At 38.7% G+C, this 14616-nt stretch overlaps 1 protein-coding gene and 2 pseudogenes across 1 annotated transcript; all 3 read right to left on the bottom strand.

Moving 5' to 3' along the window:
- Positions 1-1358: 1358 nt before the first annotated feature.
- LOC145127539 (uncharacterized) lies at positions 1359-3269 on the bottom strand. Its single transcript, XM_079062717.1, has one exon. It carries the CDS (start codon positions 3267-3269, stop codon positions 1359-1361), a length of 1911 nt encoding a protein of 636 aa, XP_078918843.1.
- A 621-nt stretch (positions 3270-3890) lies between these two features.
- On the bottom strand, positions 3891-8232 carry LOC145127538 (uncharacterized; annotated as a pseudogene).
- A 619-nt stretch (positions 8233-8851) lies between these two features.
- LOC145127537 (uncharacterized) lies at positions 8852-13195 on the bottom strand (annotated as a pseudogene).
- Between the last annotated feature and the right edge of the window lie 1421 nt (positions 13196-14616).

Below are 14616 nucleotides of genomic sequence, written 5' to 3'. Positions count from 1 at the left end.
TGTAACACACTTGCCCACTATGTTGGTTACATCCCCCAACATTTTTGGCCAAAAGAAATGTTCTTTAAGCACCTCCAAAGTTTTGGTAATGCCAAAATGACCAGCCAAACCACCGCCATGAGCTTCACGAATCAGCAACTCCCGTATTACATGTATTGGGACACAAAGGCGATTGCCTTTGAATAAAAAGCCATCTTGAATCACAAATTCACCATTAGGACCACCTGCACATTTCAAAAACATATCTCCAAAGTCCATATCAGATTGATAATGGTCCTTTAGAGTTTCAAATCCCAAGAAACGAACATCCAAAGTCACCAACAATGAGTAACGCCTCGAGAGTGCATTAGCCACCACATTGCTTTTGCCATCCTTGTATTTGCATGAAAAATGAAAGGATTGCAAGAACTCCACCCACTTTGCATGTCTTGCGCTCAACTTTTATTGCCCATTGATGTACTTCAAGGATTCATGATCAGAATGCAAAATAAAATGATTTGCACGCAAATAATGACTCCAATGATCTAAAGCACGAACAATAGCATAAAACTCCTTATCATAAGTGCAATAATTCAAACGAGCACCACCCAACTTTTCAGAAAAATAAGCAATAGGACGTTTGGATTGGATCAAAACAGCCCCAATACCAACTCCACTTGCATCACACTCCACTTCAAATGGTTGAGAAAAATCTGGAAGAGCCAAAATAGGAGCATCACACAACAATGCCTTGAGTTTCTCAAACGCCTTTTGAGCTTCTTCTCCCCATGCAAAGATTCCTTTCTTCAAACAACCTGTTATGGGACTTTCAATGGTGCTAAAATCACGAACAAATCTTCTATAGAAAGAAGCAAGACCATGAAATGATCTAACTTCAGAAATGTTAGTAGGAATAGGCCATGACTTGATTGCTTCAGTTTTGGATGGGTCTACGGACACGCCATTTCTTGACACCACAAAACCCAAAAATGCCACTTCTTCCACCAAAAATGAACATTTTCTTGCTTCCCATAGAGTTTTTGAGCTCTAAGCTTCTCGAAAACCTGTTTTAAGTGCACCAAATGATCCTCCAAGCTCTTGCTATATACCAAGATATCATCAAGGTACACCACCACAAACCTGCCCAAAAAAGATTTTAGCACTTCATTCATTAGTCGCATGAAAGTGCTAGGTGCATTAGTTAGACCAAAAGGCATCACGGTCCATTCATACAAGCCATGTTTAGTTTTAAAGGCTGTTTTCCATTCATCCCCTTCACGCATACGAATTTGATGGTAACCACTTCTCAAATCAATTTTTAAGAACACAATAGAACCATGCAACTCTTCTAACAAATCATCAACTCTAGGAATAGGAAATCAGTATTTTATGGTGATGTTATTAACAGCCATACTATCAACACACATCCTCCAAGAACCATCTTTTTTTGGAACCAACAAAACTGGAACAGCACAAGGACTTAGGTTTTCACGAACATAACCCATTTTCATGAGTTCATCAATTTGTTTTTGCAACTCCTTTGTCACCTCCGAATTACATCTATAGGCAGCTTTATTAGGCAAAGGGGCACCCGGAATAAGGTCAATTTGGTGTTCGATACCACGGATTGGAGGCAAACCCGGTGGTAATTCGCTTGGAAACACATCTTGAAACTCTAAAAGCAAATCAGCAATAGCGTTTTCTCCATGCACCATCTTCTCCACCTTTGCATTCTCTTTGGGCACAAGCATGTAAATCACATCACCTTTGTCAAGAACTTGCTCCACCTCCCTTTCACTAGCAAACACATAAAGATTAGGTTTTTTTACTTGTTTAGAATTCATGGACCTTATCGCTGTTGGGGACATGGGTTTTAACACAATTTTTTTATTATTGTGTTTCAACTCATATTCATTGCTCCTCCCTCTATGTAACACGTCCCTATCAAATTGCCAAGGACGCCCCCAAAAAATATGACATGCATCCATAGGAATAACATCACACAACACTTCATCTTCAGAAGACCGCATAGTTAAACCAACTCTAACCTGTTTTGTTACCTTTATTTTGCTTCCATCATCCAACCAATGAAGAACATATGGTTTTGTATGGTTTGTAGTAGACAAACCCAATTTGGTCACCATTTCATTAGAAGCAACATTAGTACAACTTCCACCATCAATAATCAAACTACACCACTTGTCTCTAACCAAACATTTGGTGTGAAACAATTGGTCTTGTTGATCCATATCAGCCACAGTTTGAACCCCTTGAGTTTTAAGGGTTCTAAGCACCAAAACTGTATCATACACCGGTGCTTCATACTCTACCTCCTCCTCTTCTTCCTCTTCTTTTTGTATATCATGAAAAATACCCGCCAACCTCTCTTCTTCCTCCAACTCTTCACGACATTCAATGGCCTCCCTTAAAGTCACCACCCTTTTGTTTGGACAAGCATTTTGGTAATGACCAAAACCTTGACACTTGAAACATCTAATTTTCGCCAAACTAGTTTCTTTGGTACCACTAGTAAGTTTAGGAGCAACGGGAACACTACTAGAACCAGAAGGAGTAGAAACAAAATTTTGTCTATTGCTAGACTCGGGCTTGGACCACGACTTTGACTTGGGACTTTCGAGACTTGAACTTGAACTACCACCATAACGTGCTTTGGCTTGCCCCTCCAACTTCAAACACAAACCACAAAGAGTTCCAAAATCAGCATAAGGATACAACTCCACAACATTGGCAATGTTGTAGTTCAACCCTTTTAGAAAACGAGTCATTTTTTGTTCTTCAATTTCTTCAATATCCCCCATTAAGGACAACTTCTCAAATTCATCAATGTATTCTCCAACACTCATTTTTCCTTGCCTCAAATCAACAATCTTCTTGTAAGTGGCAATTCTATGAGTAGAAGGAACATATCTCTTTCTTAGCTTTCGTTTTAGAGAAAGCCAAGAACAAATTTTTTCTTTGCCTTCACGGGTTCTCTTGGCCTTAAGCCCTTCAAACCATAATGAAGCACCACCACTTAGCTTGAGAATGGCATACTTGCAGCTTTTTTCTTCATCAACTTCCTTGAACTCGAACATTCTTTCAATCTTCCTTTCCCACTCCAAGTAGCGTTCAGGAACAGTTCCACCAACAAATTCAGGCAATTCAGACACCTTGAATTGTTCCACAACCCTATGTTCACCACGGCGGGGTTGCCTTCGATTTCCACCTTCTTGGATGTTTCTTAATGCTTCTCGAAGATTTTGTAGGAACTCCGGATCATCAAAATCCATTATGCGCTCTGATACCACTTATGATGCGTGTATGGGATTGATTTAGTGAGTGGGGTAGTGTTTAGGTAAATTAAGCTAGAATAACAACCACAAATATATGGAATGAAAAGGATAGATTTGATAAACAAACTAGACCTATAACTTGTAAATCTGAAGACAAACTAAGACCTATTAGTTTGAATTCGATCAACTCAAGGATCACGTCCAAAAGATGATAATTTGTGAACTATGACAATAATTCAAAGTGAAAATAAGGGTTCTTTGATTAAAATTCGTGTAACACTTTTTTCATGCATAAACTTGGCTTTATATGAAGCCTTTATTACAAATTTGGTGGTTACAAGCCAACCAACCAATTATTCATTAAAACTAGTAAATGAAAATTAAGGAAACTCTTGAAATAACACAAAAAAAACGTCCAAGACACTTGAGGATGAAGAAAAAACGTGTATGCTTCATTAAGGAGCCATAAGAAGCATTAATGAGCCATCAGAAGCATTAAAGTGTAACCCTAATCCACCAAAGAGTGATAAAAACGGCTAGGAGGCTTTATGAAGTAAAAAAGTAACGTTTTTAGCATTTATGAAGCCTTAAAAATGTTGCCCTAGTCTTCATGCAACCCTAATTCAATTTGTGGGTTACCATGCATAACCCAACCATTGAGCCCAAACCACCTTCTAGCCCACTAGTAATCACTACTCCATCACATTTTGGGCTTTCATGATCCATGCATGGATCATCCCCTCCCCCTTTGAAAGGAACTGACCTCAATTCTTCAAGTCCATCATCATCAAGATAAAGTGAAAGATCTCCCACATTAAAGGTAGCATGCACTCCATGGTCTCCTCCTAAATCTACCTTATCAGCATTATCATTGACACGTGACACCACTTTATAAGGACCTTCGGCTCTTGGCATTAACTTGTTTTTCCTTTTGTTAGGAAAACGTTCTTTCCTCATATGCACCCACACCAAGTCACCATCTTGAAAGACACGTGGTTTCCTATGCTTGTTTGACATCTGTTTGTACAACTCATTCACAGTTTCAATCTTCTCACGAACTTGTTGGTGTAGTTTCATCATGGCCTTCAACTTGTCATTAGCATCCTTGTGAACCAATTCATCCTTTGGCAATGGAATCAAATCCAAAGGCATGTAAGGATTCACACCATACACTACTTCAAAAGGAGAATGACCTGTTGCATAAGTAGGAGAACGATTATAGGCAAATTCAGCATGTGCAAGTTTGATGTCCCAATCTTTTTGAGTTTTGCTAACCAACCCTCTCAACAAAGTACCCAAAGTTCTATTAGTCACCTCCGTTTGCCCATCCGTTTGTGGATGATGGGATGTACTAAAAAGTAACTTAGTACCCACTTTCCTCCATAAAGTGTTCCAAAAGTAACTTAGAAACTTGGAATCCCTATCAGAAACAATTGTTTTAGGAATACCATGCAAACGAACCACCTATTTAAAGTACAAATCAACCACATTAGATGCATCATTGGTTTTATGACATGGCACAAAGTGAGCCATTTTTGAAAACCTATCCACCACCACCATCATGCAATCCTTCCCCCTTTGAGTTCTAGGCAAAGCCATAATGAAATCCATGGACACATCTTCCCAAGGACGAATAGGAACCGGCAAAGGAGTGTAAACACCATGCTTGGAAGCTGTTTTCGCCATGTGACATGTAACACACTTGCCCACTATGTTGGTTACATCCCCCAACATTTTTGGCCAAAAGAAATGTTCTTTAAGCACCTCCAAAGTTTTGGTAATGCCAAAATGACCAGCCAAACCACCGCCATGAGCTTCACGAATCAACAACTCCCGTATTACATGTTTTGGGACACAAAGGCGATTGCCTTTGAATAAAAAGCCATCTTGAATCACAAATTCACCATTAGGACCGCCTGCACATTTCAAAAACATATCTCCAAAGTCCATATCAGATTGATAATGGTCCTTTAGAGTTTCAAATACCAAGAAACGAACATCCAAAGTCACCAACAATGAGTAACGCCTCGAGAGTGCATCAGCCACCACATTGCTTTTGCCATCCTTGTATTTGCATGAAAAATGAAAGGATTGCAAGAACTCCACCCACTTTGCATGTCTTGTGCTCAACTTTTGTTGCCCGTTGATGTAGTTCAAGGATTCATGATCAGAATGCAAAATAAAATGATTTGCATGCAAATAATGACTCCAATGATCTAAAGCACGAACAATAGCATAAAACTCCTTATCATAAGTGCAATAATTCAAACGAGCACCACCCAACTTTTCAGAAAAATAAGCAATAGGACGTTTGGATTGGATCAAAACAGCCCCAATACCAACTCCACTTGCATCACACTCCACTTCAAATGGTTGAGAAAAATCTGGAAGAGCCAAAATAGGAGCATCACACAACAATGCCTTGAGTTTCTCAAACGCCTTTTGATCTTTTTTCTCCCCATGCAAAGATTCCTTTCTTCAAACAACCTGTTATGGGACTTGCAATGGTGCTAAAATCACGAACAAATCTTCTATAGAAAGAAGCAAGACCATGAAATGATCTAACTTCAGAAATGTTAGTAGGAATAGGCCATGACTTGATTGCTTCAGTTTTGGATGGGTCTACGGACACGCCATTTCTTGACACCACAAAACCCAAAAATGCCACTTCTTCCACCAAAAATGAACATTTTCTTGCTTCCCATAGAGTTTTTGAGCTCTAAGCTTCTCGAAAACCTGTTTTAAGTGCACCAAATGATCCTCCAAGCTCTTGCTATATACCAAGATATCATCAAGGTACACCACCACAAACCTGCCCAAAAAAGATTTTAGCACTTCATTCATTAGTCGCATGAAAGTGCTAGGTGCATTAGTTAGACCAAAAGGCATCACGGTCCATTCATACAAGCCATGTTTAGTTTTAAAGGCTATTTTCCATTCATCCCCTTCACGCATACAAATTTGATGGTAACCACTTCTCAAATCAATTTTTGAGAACACAATAGAACCATGCAACTCGTCTAACAAATCATCAACTCTAGGAACAGGAAATCAGTATTTTATGGTGATGTTATTAACAACCCTACTATCAACACACATCCTCCAAGAACCATCTTTTTTTGGAACCAACAAAACTGGAACAGCACAAGGAATTAGGCTTTCACGAACATAACCCATTTTCATGAGTTCATCAATTTGTTTTTGCAACTCCTTTGTCACCTCCGGATTACATCTATAGGCAGCTTTATTAGGCAAAGGGGCACCCGGAATAAGGTCAATTTGGTGTTCGATACCACGGATTGGAGGCAAACCCGGTGGTAATTCGCTTGGAAACACATCTTGAAACTCTAAAAGCAAATCAGCAATAGCGTTTTCTCCATGCACCATCTTCTCCACCTTTGCATGCTCTTTGGGCACAAGCATGTAAATCACATCACCTTTGTCAAGAACTTGCTCCACCTCCCTTTCACTAGCAAACACAGAAAGATTAGGTTTTTTTACTTGTTTAGAATTCATGGACCTTATCGCCGTTGGGGACATGGGTTTTAACACAATTTTTTTATTATTGTGTTTCAACTTATATTCATTGCTCCTCCCTCTATGTAACATGTCCCTATCAAATTGCCAAGGACGCCCCAACAAAATATGACATGCATCCATAGGAATAACTTCACACAACACTTCATCTTCATAAGACCCCATAGTTAGACCAACTCTAACCTGTTTTGTTACCTTTATTTTGCTTCTATCATCCAACCAATGAAGAACATATGGTTTTGGATGGTTTGTAGTAGACAAACCCAATTTGGTCACCATTTCATTAGAAGCAACATTAGTACAACTTCCACCATCAATAATCAAACTACACCACTTGTCTCTAACCAAACATTTGGTGTGAAACAATTGGTCTCGTTGATCCATATCAGCCACAGTTTGAACCCCTTAAGTTTTAAGGGTTCTAAGCACCAAAACTGTATCATACACCGGTGCTTTATACTCTACCTCCTCCTCTTCTTCCTCTTCTTTTTTGTATATCATGAAGAATACCCGCCAACCTCTCTTCTTCCTTCAACTCTTCACGACATTCATTGGCCTCCCTTAAAGTCACCACCCTTTTGTTTGGACAAGCATTTTGGTAATGACCAAAACCTTGACACTTGAAACATCTAATTTTCGCCAAACTAGTTTCTTTGGTACCACTAGTAAGTTTAGGAGCAACGGGAACACTACTAGAACCAGAAGGAGTAGAAACAGAATTTTGTCTATTGCTAGACTCGGGCTTGGACCACGACTTTGACTTGGGACTTTCGAGACTTGAACTTGAACTCCCACCATAACGTGCTTTGGCTTGCCCCTCCAACTTCAAACACAAACCACAAAGAGTTCCAAAATCAGCATAAGGATACAACTCCACAACATTGGCAATGTTGTAGTTCAACCCTTTTAGAAAACGAGTCATTTTTTGTTCTTCAATTTCTTCAATATCCCCCATCAAGGACAACTTCTCAAATTCATCAATGTATTCTCCAACACTCATTTTTCCTTGCCTCAAATCAGCAATCTTCTTGTAAGTGGCAGTTCTATGAGTAGAAGGAACATATCTCTTTCTTAGCTTTCGTTTTAGAGAAAGCCAAGAACAAATTTCTTTGCCTTCACGGGTTCTCTTGGCCTTAAGCCCTTCAAACCATAATGAAGCACCACCACTTAGCTTGAGAATGACATACTTGCAGCTTTTTTCGTCATCAACTTCCTTGAACTCGAACATTCTTTCAATCTTCCTTTCCCACTCCAAGTAGCGTTCAGGAACAGTTCTACCAACAAATTCAGGCAATTCAGACACCTTGAATTCTTCCACAACCCTATGTTCACCACGGCGGGGTTGCCTTCGATTTCCACCTTCTTGGATGTTTCTTAATGCTTCTCGAAGATTTTGTAGGAACTCCGGATCATCAAAATCCATTCTGCGCTCTGATACCACTTATGATGCGTGTATGGGCTTGATTTAGTGAGTGGGTAGTGTTTAGGTAAATTAAGCTAGAATAACAACCACAAATATATGGAATGAAAAGGATAGATTTGATAAACAAACTAGACCTATAACTTGTAAATCTGAAGACAAACTAAGACCTATTAGTTTGAATTCGATCAACTCAAGGATCACGTCCAAAAGATGATAATTTGTGAACTATGACAATCATTCAAAGTGAAAATAAGGGTTCTTTGATTAAAATTCGTGTAACACTTTTTTCATGCATAAACTTGGCTTTATATGAAGCCTTTATTACAAATTTGGTGGTCACAAGCCAACCAACCAATTATTCATTAAAACTAGTAAATGAAAATTAAGGAAACTCTTGAAATAACCCAAAAAAAACGTCCAAGACACTTGAGGATGGAGAAAAAACGTCTATGCTTCATTAAGGAGCCATAAGAAGCATTAATGAGCCATCAGAAGCATTAAAGTGTAACCCTAATCCACCAAAGAGTGATAAAAACGGCTAGGAGGCTTTATGAAGTAAAAAGTAACGTTTTTAGCACTTATGAAGCCTTAAAAATGTTGCCCTAGTCTTCATGCAACCCTAATTCAATTTGTGGGTTACCATGCACAACCCAACCATTGAGCCCAAACCACCTTCTAGCCCACTAGTAATCACTACTCCATCACATTTTGGGCTTTCACGATCCATGCATGGATCATCCCCTCCCCCTTTGACAGGAATTGACCTCAATTCATCAAGTCCATCATCATCAAGATAAGGTGAAAGATCTCCCACATTAAAGGTAGCATGCACTCCATGGTCTCCTCCTAAATCTACCTTATAAGCATTATCATTGACACGTGACACCACTTTATAAGGACCTTCGGCTCTTGGCATTAACTTGTTTTTCCTTTTGTTAGGAAAACGTTCTTTCCTCATATGCACCCACACCAAGTCACCATCTTGAAAGACACGTGGTTTCCTATGCTTGTTTGACATCTGTTTGTACAACTCATTCACAGTTTCAATCTTCTCACGAACTTGTTGGTGTATTTTCATCATGGCCTTCAACTTGTCATTAGCATCCTTGTGAACCAATTCATCCTTTGGCAATGGAATCAAATCCAAAGGCATGTAAGGATTCACACCATACACTACTTCAAAAGGAGAATGACCTGTTGCATAAGTAGGAGAACGATTATAGGCAAATTCAGCATGTGCAAGTTTGATGTCCCAATCTTTTTGAGTTTTGCTAACCAACCCTCTCAACAAAGTACCCAAAGTTCTATTAGTCACCTCCGTTTGCCCATCCGTTTGTGGATGATGGGATGTACTAAAAAGTAACTTAGTACCCACTTTCCTCCATAAAGTGTTCCAAAAGTAACTTAGAAACTTGGAATCCCTATCAGAAACAATTGTTTTAGGAATACCATGCAAACGAACCACCACTTTAAAGTACAAATCAGCCACATTAGATGCATCATTGGTTTTATGACATGGCACAAAGTGAGCCATTTTTGAAAACCTATCCACCACCACCATAATGGAATCCTTCCCCCTTTGAGTTCTAGGCAAAGCCATAATGAAATCCATGGACACATCTTCCCAAGGACGAATAGGAACCGGCAAAGAAGTGTAAACACCATGCTTGGAAGTTGTTTTCGCCATGTGACATGTAACACACTTGCCCACTATGTTGGTTACATCCCCCAACATTTTTGGCCAAAAGAAATGTTCTTTAAGCACCTCCAATGTTTTGGTAATGCCAAAATGACCAGCCAAACCACCGCCATGAGCTTCACGAATCAACAACTCCCGTATTACATGTTTTGGGACACAAAGGCGATTGCCTTTGAATAAAAAGCCATCTTGAATCACAAATTCACCATTAGGACCGCCTGCACATTTCAAAAACATATCTCCAAAGTCCATATCAGATTGATAATGGTCCTTTAGAGTTTCAAATACCAAGAAACGAACATCCAAAGTCACCAACAATGAGTAACGCCTCGAGAGTGCATCAGCCACCACATTGCTTTTGCCATCCTTGTATTTGCATGAAAAATGAAAGGATTGCAAGAACTCCACCCACTTTGCATGTCTTGTGCTCAACTTTTGTTGCCCGTTGATGTAGTTCAAGGATTCATAATCAGAATGCAAAATAAAATGATTTGCATGCAAATAATGACTCCAATGATCTAAAGCACGAACAATAGCATAAAACTCCTTATCATAAGTGCAATAATTCAAACGAGCACCACCCAACTTTTCAGAAAAATAAGCAATAGGACGTTTGGATTGGATCAAAACATCCCCAATACCAACTCCACTTGCATCACACTCCACTTCAAATGGTTGAGAAAAATCTGGAAGAGCCAAAATAGGAGCATCACACAACAATGCCTTGAGTTTCTCAAACGCCTTTTGATCTTTTTTCTCCCCATGCAAAGATTCCTTTCTTCAAACAACCTGTTATGGGACTTGCAATGGTGCTAAAATCACGAACAAATCTTCTATAGAAAGAAGCAAGACCATGAAATGATCTAACTTCAGAAATGTTAGTAGGAATAGGCCATGACTTGATTGCTTCAGTTTTGGATGGGTCTACGGACACGCCATTTCTTGACACCACAAAACCCAAAAATGCCACTTCTTCCACCAAAAATGAACATTTTTCTTGCTTCCCATAGAGTTTTTGAGCTCTAAGCTTCTCGAAAACCTGTTTTAAGTGCACCAAATGATCCTCCAAGCTCTTGCTATATACCAAGATATCATCAAGGTACACCACCACAAACCTGCCCAAAAAAGATTTTAGCACTTCATTCATTAGTCGCATGAAAGTGCTAGGTGCATTAGTTAGACCAAAAGGCATCACGGTCCATTCATACAAGCCATGTTTAGTTTTAAAGGCTGTTTTCCATTCATCCCCTTCACGCATACGAATTTGATGGTAACCACTTCTCAAATCAATTTTTGAGAACACAATAGAACCATGCAACTCGTCTAACAAATCATCAACTCTAGGAATAGGAAATCAGTATTTTATGGTGATGTTATTAACAGCCCTACTATCAACACACATCCTCCAAGAACCATTTTTTTTGGAACCAACAAAACTGGAACAGCACAAGGACTTAGGCTTTCACGAACATAACCCATTTTCATGAGTTCATCAATTTGTTTTTGCAACTCCTTTGTCACCTCCGGATTACATCTATAGGCAGCTTTATTAGGCAAAGGGGCACCCGGAATAAGGTCAATTTGGTGTTCGATACCACGGATTGGAGGCAAACCCGGTGGTAATTCGCTTGGAAACACATCTTGAAACTCTAAAAGCAAATCAGCAATAGCGTTTTCTCCATGCACCATCTTCTCCACCTTTGCATGCTCTTTGGGCACAAGCATGTAAATCACATCACCTTTGTCAAGAACTTGCTCCACCTCCCTTTCACTAGCAAACACAGAAAGATTAGGTTTTTTTACTTGTTTAGAATTCATGGACCTTATCGCTGTTGGGGACATGGGTTTTAACACAATTTTTTTATTATTGTGTTTCAACTCATATTCATTGATCCTCCCTCTATGTAACACGTCCCTCTCAAATTGCCAAGGACGCCCCAAAAAAATATGACATGCATCCATAGGAATAACATCACACAACACTTCATCTTCATAAGACCCCATAGTTAGACCAACTCTAACCTGTTTTGTTACCTTTATTTTGCTTCTATCATCCAACCAATGAAGAACATATGGTTTTGGATGGTTTGTAGTAGACAAACCCAATTTGGTCACCATTTCATTAGAAGCAACATTAGTACAACTTCCACCATCAATAATCAAACTACACCACTTGTCTCTAACCAAACATTTGGTGTGAAACAATTGGTCTCGTTGATCCATATCAGCCACAGTTTGAACCCCTTGAGTTTTAAGGGTTCTAAGCACCAAAACTGTATCATACACCGGTGCTTCATACTCTACCTCCTCCTCTTCTTCCTCTTCTTTTTGTATATCATGAAAAATACCCGCCAACCTCTCTTCTTCCTCCAACTCTTCACGACATTCAATGGCCTCCCTTAAAGTCACCACCCTTTTGTTTGGACAAGCATTTTGGTAATGACCAAAACCTTGACACTTGAAACATCTAATTTTCGCCAAACTAGTTTCTTTGGTACCACTAGTAAGTTTAGGAGCAACGGGAACACTACTAGAACCAGAAGGAGTAGAAACAAAATTTTGTCTATTGCTAGACTCGGGCTTGGACCACGACTTTGACTTGGGACTTTCGAGACTTGAACTTGAACTCCCACCATAACGTGCTTTGGCTTGCCCCTCCAACTTCAAACACAAACCACAAAGAGTTCCAAAATCAGCATAAGGATACAACTCCACAACATTGGCAATGTTGTAGTTCAACCCTTTTAGAAAACGAGTCATTTTTTGTTCTTCAATTTCTTCAATATCCCCCATCGAGGAAAACTTCTCAAAATCATCAATGTATTCTCCAACACTCATTTTTCCTTGCCTCAAATCAGCAATCTTCTTGTAAGTGGCAATTCTATGAGTAGAAGGAACATATCTCTTTCTTAGCTTTCGTTTTAGAGAAAGCCAAGAACAAATTTTTTCTTTGCCTTCACGGGTTCTCTTGGCCTTAAGCCCTTCAAACCATAATGAAGCACCACCACTTAGCTTGAGAATAACATACTTGCAGCTTTTTTCGTCATCAACTTCCTTGAACTCGAACATTCTTTCAATCTTCCTTTCCCACTCCAAGTAGCGTTCAGGATCAGTTCCACCAACAAATTCAGGCAATTCAGACACCTTGAATTCTTCCACAACCCTATGTTCACCACGGCGGGGTTGCCTTCGATTTCCACCTTCTTGGATGTTTCTTAATGCTTCTCGAAGATTTTGTAGGAACTCCGGATCATCAAAATCCATTCTGCGCTCTGATACCACTTATGATGCGTGTATGGGCTTGATTTAGTGAGTGGGGTAGTGTTTAGGTAAATTAAGCTAGAATAACAACCACAAATATATGGAATGAAAATGATAGATTTGATAAACAAACTAGACCTATAACTTGTAAATCTGAAGACAAACTAAGACCTATTAGTTTGAATTCGATCAACTCAAGGATCACGTCCAAAAGATGATAATTTGTGAACTATGACAATAATTCAAAGTGAAAATAAGGGTTCTTTGATTAAAATTCGTGTAACACTTTTTTCATGCATAAACTTGGCTTTATATGAAGCCTTTATTACAAATTTGGTGGTTACAAGCCAACCAACCAATTATTCATTAAAACTAGTAAATGAAAATTAAGGAAACTCTTTAAATAACACAAAAAAACGTCCAAGACACTTGAGGATGAAGAAAAAACGTGTATGCTTCATTAAGGAGTCATAAGAAGCATTAATGAGCCATCAGAAGCATTAAAGTGTAACCCTAATCCACCAAAGAGTGATAAAAACGGCTAGGAGGCTTTATGAAGTAAAAAGTAACGTTTTTAGCACTTATGAAGCCTTAAAAATGTTGCCCTAGTCTTCATGCAACCCTAATTCAATTTGTGGGTTACCATGCACAACCCAACCATTGAGCCCAAACCACCTTCTAGCCCACTAGTAATCACTACTCCATCATATTTTGGGCTTTCATGATCCATGCACGGATCAATATATCTTTATAAATTACTATTAACATAACATGAGAATTTTATGTTGCATTTTCGCAGTGCAAATGCAAATCAACCTTGTATTTTTTTTCCAGTTTTTGCAAATATGTGGAAAAAGCTGAGATGTCATTTTAGCAATTTCGCAAGCCCAACAACTAGTTCTGAGGCCCAGTCTATAGATATCATGGATTTATGGCTAGTTTGGGATTATTTTTGATAAATCTTGAAAAAATATTATAGAGTTATTCATTAAAATTATAGAGTTATTCATTAAAATATCATATTTAGAATATGTTTATTCAGATTAATGGGAATATGACTTATTAAGGTAATTAACTTTTCGGTATGTTCACATCTGGGTAACTATCTTTTTTTTGTACACATCTAGGTAACAAACTTGTTGGAAGTGTTCACATATGACCATTATGACCTGCTATAGCAGGTAAAATCTTAGATTTGAACGCTTTCAACAAGTTCGTTACCTAGATGTGTACAAAAAAAATAGTTACCCAAATATGAACAAAACGAAAAGTAAAAATTAAATTACATGAATGGTCCCAGTGGTTTGGGGGAATTTGTGTTTTTGTCCCTAACTTATTTTTTTAACTTGGATGGTCCATACTGTTTATTTTTGTTGTGCGTTTGGCCCCTGTCTTACCTAAAAAGAATATTTTGTCCTTATTAA

The sequence above is a fragment of the Lactuca virosa genome, chromosome 7, assembly GCF_052849685.1.
Source record: "Lactuca virosa cultivar CGN04683 chromosome 7, Lactuca_virosa_CGN04683_v6, whole genome shotgun sequence".
Classification (NCBI taxonomy): Eukaryota; Viridiplantae; Streptophyta; class Magnoliopsida; order Asterales; family Asteraceae; genus Lactuca; species Lactuca virosa.
The sequence above is the reverse complement of the archived record's forward strand: the minus strand, read 5'-3'. Positions and strand labels throughout refer to the sequence as shown.